A 4,871-nucleotide genomic window follows, 5' to 3' on the forward strand; every position below is an offset into this window, starting at 1 on the left:
CTTTGCTATTTTCTTGTTGATAACCATATTTATGTCACGGTGGTTTAAGATTGGACAACAGAGAAGTGGCTCATACATTCACTGTAATTATGAAATGGCAAAATTGTAAAGATGTTGTGAGTTGCGATTTACGGAGCGTTATGCTGTGCACCATGAATGGTGCACACGGATGCAAAAACGACGTCGTTTTGACGTGGATTTAAAAAAAAATAAAAAATCATAACTTCATAACTATACATCCAGAATTGCATGACTACACATTCATAACTCTATAACTATACATCCAGAATTGCATAAGTATACATCCATAACTTCATAATTATAAATCCAGAATTACATGCATAACTACACATCTATAACTTTATAACTATACATCCAAAATTGCATAACTATACATTCATAACTTCATAACTATAAATCCAGAATTGCATAACTACACAATGCATAATTACACATTCATAACTTCATAACTAGAAATTATGAATTGCATAACTACACATCCATAACTTTATAACTATAAATCTAGAATTGCATAACTACACATCCATAATTTCATAACTAAACATCCAGAATGAATGAACTAAAAATCTAAAATGAATGAACAACTTAATGCTGTTGCTGGAAATCGAAACTGATTTTTTTTTTAAGTGGACGCAGGTTTTTAGTCAAAACAACGTCGTTTTTGCATCCGTGTGCACACAGATGCACAACATAATTTGCCACGATTTACCTCTTTAAACGACTCTTAAGCAAGAATTTTAAAGGTTTAGGACTAATCTAGTGTAAAGTAAGATTTAAAATAATCAAAAAAAATGGCAAAATTGTAATGATGTTGTGACTCACATTTACCTTCTCTAATGACTCTTATGCAGAATTTATGATTTTAGTCCGGTGTTAGCTGAGAAACTTAATATATCAAAACAAAAAAATGGCAAATTTGTAATGATGCTGTAACCACTGAAAACTGTATCCAGATTTCTATAAAGATACAAGCACAAGAACCATTAACAGATCCAATATTAATCAGCAAAAATCATCACTACAAGATGATTAGAGCCATTTTAGTAGGAGTATTTCTAATAGTAGCTCTGTACATTCATGGCAATAGGAGTTAGCAATTCTCAGACATTAACCCAGCTTCTTAACTGAGATGTGAGACTGGAGTGAAAAATGTGACTGACAAACCAAATAAATAAAAAATAAGAAGAGAAGAAAACAGTAGTGTTCCAAATTCATCCTACTACGTTATGTAGTAGCCACTCAGATCATTGATAACATAATCGTAAGGTGGTGGTGCAGTAGTATAACAAAGCCCTTCAGAATTTGGAACAGTAGGATTTGGAGCAGATGGAATATTTCCAGTGTTACCCTTGGCGTTCGCCTTTGCCCTACCCTTCACGGTGCGCTTGGTGTCGGGAGGGAATTCAGCGTTAAGTCTTCCCATTTGCTTCTGCAAATCAGCAACAGATGGATTGTTTACTTTTCCTTTTGGGCTCTTCTTGCCATCCACGAGCTTCAGTTCCAATCTATACAAAGCGCACGTGTCATAGTTGTTGATCTCGTATTCATAGAGATGCCACTCCAAGTTCTTCATTGGTTGTGGATCCATATAATAAGATCTCTTTAGTCCTCCAAACTCTTTCATCACCTGCTTCCTTGACTCGTGCCACCCCCGCCCATTATAATCAGGCAATGACCTCTGCTTTCTATTTCCACTCTCAAACGCTCTTCGAGGCTTGTCAAAGAAAAGCCACTCCCTAATTGTTTCACCTTCGACAACTTTAAGATCAAAAAGCTCTGCAAAATCACAACATAATTGGTTATATGATTCCATCAATAAAAAGGAAAGGATAGGATGATCATGGAAACATCATTATGAGAAATGCAAGTGTGTCAAACCGGTAGAAACTAACCAGGCGCATTCCATGGGGATTTTGCAGTTGCTGCACCCTCACACTCTGGAACACCGACATCCTTTCCCTGTGCTTTTGCACTGAGCGCTTGGAAAAGCAGATTATCCTTTAAGCCAATACCCATTGGTCTTAGAATCGGGGGATGTCCAATGTAGCCTTCATTTGGAGCAAGGGAAGCATGATAGTCACTGCAGTAGTCTTGAGACTTTTGACACCAGTCTGACCCCATTGCAGGTCTCGGGCAATCCCAAAGTGCACATTTTGGGCCCAAGAATGCAGAAGGTGGAGGATTAATATGAATTGCAGGCAAAACATCTTCGAGGCAAAGATTCACACAATCAAACCCAGGGAAATACTGCTGCTCAAAATCTTGATGAAAATCATATGACTGATAATCCCCCAACTGTGCAGGACCTACATTACTAATGCCCACATTGTTAACCCCTAAAGGAGCATTTTTGGATTGGTCAACCAACTGATTTTGCTCCTGAAGATTTTGCTCCTGCAGCACCTGAGCTACATTCAGACCCTATGGGCAAACAACAACCCAAGAATAAATATTCAACAACGAGAAACCAAACAGAAATATAGAGATTGTAAGAACCCTAAATGCCAAATCCTTAATATGCAAAGAAAAACCTTCAAAAAATAAAGGAATTGAGAGTGTCTAAAGAAGATGACAGGAACCAGAAGAAAAGGTGAAGATGATTAGGTAGCAGGCAAAGAAAAAGGAGTGAAACAACAAATGATGAAGAATCACAAAGACAACAAATAAATAAATAAATAAAATGACTGCACAGATAAGGTGGAGCCATTCCAAATATGGAGCCCTCTCCCAAAATCTATTGCAGCAAATAAAGCTCTTCATCAATAAGTCCGCCCCCACCCCACCTTTCACCCCTTCCCCCACTGCAGGAATCTAGCATTAAACTTTCCTCACAGCTTGCACATGTCATAATTCCAATAAAAAAAAATTAAAAGATGTGTACAATTAAATTCTCCACACACGATCGTAAATTCTCCACACACAAATCATATCCAGAAGTATCATTCTGAAGAATGTATCAATTCGTAGCAGAAAACAAAATTACTATCAAAAGATGTGTACCTCTTGATAACCAGCAGCACCACTAACTTTTTGCGCATCAGGTTCAGACTTTAGGGCAGCTAATGCACTGGTGGCGTCATCTTCCTCCTCACCAAGCTGCACCAATCTACAAAGGTCTGATGTGTTAAATCCCAAACTCCCTCCCTGCAATGCCATCCATAAAGGTCAAAGTCCACATCCGAAATTTTACATTTATAACAACAAAGGCACTTAAATCATAATTTGCAACCACAAACACGACCAAACAGAGGTTCAAAGAGTGGACTTGCATTCAGTGAATAAGCTTATGAGCACTGGACATAAATGGGCAAATTACCTGCAAAGAAGAAGCAGGGGAGGGCTCATTGAGCTCAGCCTTCCACTCCCGAAGCACCTGGTTAAGCTGCTCCTCAAGCACTGCCACTTCAGAAGTACGGCTCTCTTTCCTCAAGGACTGCAGATCAGTGAACATCCCTTGCAGATCATCCACCCGATTCTTAGCCCTGTCCTTGAAGACCTGGTAAGATGCAGACTTGCCCACGCCGCTCTTCGAACCCTTTCCCATCCTTAAACTTATAGCCTTTACCTTCAGTCTTAACCTGCAAAACAATATACTATCATACAAAAATTCACACCCTTGTGATCATATCAAAGATCACGAATTCCTCGCAACACTCGAATTCAAACAAACACTTAATTCCCAGCAAAAAAAAAAAACCGATTTTTAGCACAAAGTTGCACCCTTTTTTTTGTAAAAGCTTTTTGAATCAAGTTACAGAACCCTAATTTCAAATCAAACTGCAACTTCACTACAAAAATCCACAAATAGTAAGAGAATATAGAACAAACAAGTTAAAGCACGCGCAAGAGACGTCAAAAAGCAGGAAATTCTCGTGAAATTACACCCGGGATTCAAGAAATAAATCGAATCCGAAAGATCGGGGGTTTTAGTACCTGGTAAGAACTGGTTGTGCTGAACAGCGAGAAAGGCAGAAGAGAGCGGCTTTGGGGGGAGTAGAGAGAGAAAGTTGAGGAGTGGAGAGTAGTTTTTTGTCGATGAGGTGCGATTGCGTACGCGGCAAAAGCATGAAGAACCACCGCGCTGAGCCGCACGCCGCAGCCTGCTGACAAGCTTTTTGCGTACTCTTCACATTCCAATTATGCCCTTTATAAGCCCTTCGTTACCATGTGTTTTTTTTTATTATTTAAATTATAAAAATAAAAATTCGTACCTTGAAATCTTATTATTAAAACTAGTTTTTTTTTTTACGCGCTTTGCGCGTGGAATAATGCCCAATGATTATTTTTAAATAAGTATTTCAAAGTATATCAATGTAATATTATATAGGAGATGTTTATGCATACGTAAATAAATGTTTATTTTATTTATTTAAATCGGTAATTTAAAGTATATAAATTCAAGACAATATATGATATATTGATTATAATTGTCACTACAATAAATGTTTGCAATTTTATAATAACGTTAGTCTAAATACTTAGCCTTGAAGCGATAGTCTAAATAAATACTACTTTTGATTTAAATTTCTCTAATTTTTCTTAATTCTCTTTTGGGTAGCATTGTCATTGTTTTCATCTTCAGTACATGTCCTCTTTTTTCTTTTTCTTTTTTTTTCTTTTTATTGGTAGTGTGACATTTGCAATTAGGTTACTGGTGGCAGCATAGAGGGATTCATCATGTAATGATGAGATTATGGTGTAGGAAGCTTTAGAGTTGTCTTGTTGTGTATATGACTGGGATTTTAGTTGTAATATGAACTCTTTAGCTTACAAACACCTATTGATATTTAGTAGTGACAGTTTTTCCCTACATGTTTCGTGTATTGTGAAATGTGTGTCGTAGGTTATCA

At 37.3% G+C, this 4,871-nt stretch overlaps 1 protein-coding gene across 1 annotated transcript; it reads right to left on the reverse strand.

Annotated features, from left to right (window-relative positions):
* Positions 1–943: 943 nt before the first annotated feature.
* LOC109165753 (transcription factor VOZ1-like) lies at positions 944–4,137 on the reverse strand. Its single transcript, XM_019314669.1, has 5 exons — positions 3,955–4,137; positions 3,338–3,599; positions 3,022–3,165; positions 1,914–2,442; positions 944–1,797 (listed from the first exon to the last, which is right to left on the reverse strand). Exons 1-5 carry the CDS (start codon positions 4,086–4,088, stop codon positions 1,241–1,243), a joined length of 1,626 nt encoding a protein of 541 aa, XP_019170214.1. The 5' UTR covers positions 4,089–4,137; the 3' UTR covers positions 944–1,240.
* Positions 4,138–4,871: the final 734 nt, after the last annotated feature.

This window comes from Ipomoea nil, unplaced genomic scaffold, assembly GCF_001879475.1.
Source record: "Ipomoea nil cultivar Tokyo-kokei standard unplaced genomic scaffold, Asagao_1.1 scaffold3069, whole genome shotgun sequence".
Lineage (NCBI taxonomy): Eukaryota > Viridiplantae > Streptophyta > Magnoliopsida > Solanales > Convolvulaceae > Ipomoea > Ipomoea nil.

Excerpts from the sequence above, each read along its gene's own strand:
- LOC109165753 (XM_019314669.1), bottom strand. The coding sequence starts at position 4,088 with ATGCTTTTGCCGCGTACGCAATCGCACCTCATCGACAAAAAACTACTC. Across the intron at positions 3,166-3,337 it reads CCCCTGCTTCTTCTTTGCAG|GGAGGGAGTTTGGGATTTAA; the intron begins GTAATTTGCCCA and ends ATGGCATTGCAG. Across the intron at positions 2,443-3,021 it reads GTGCTGCTGGTTATCAAGAG|GGTCTGAATGTAGCTCAGGT; the intron begins GTACACATCTTT and ends GTTTGCCCATAG.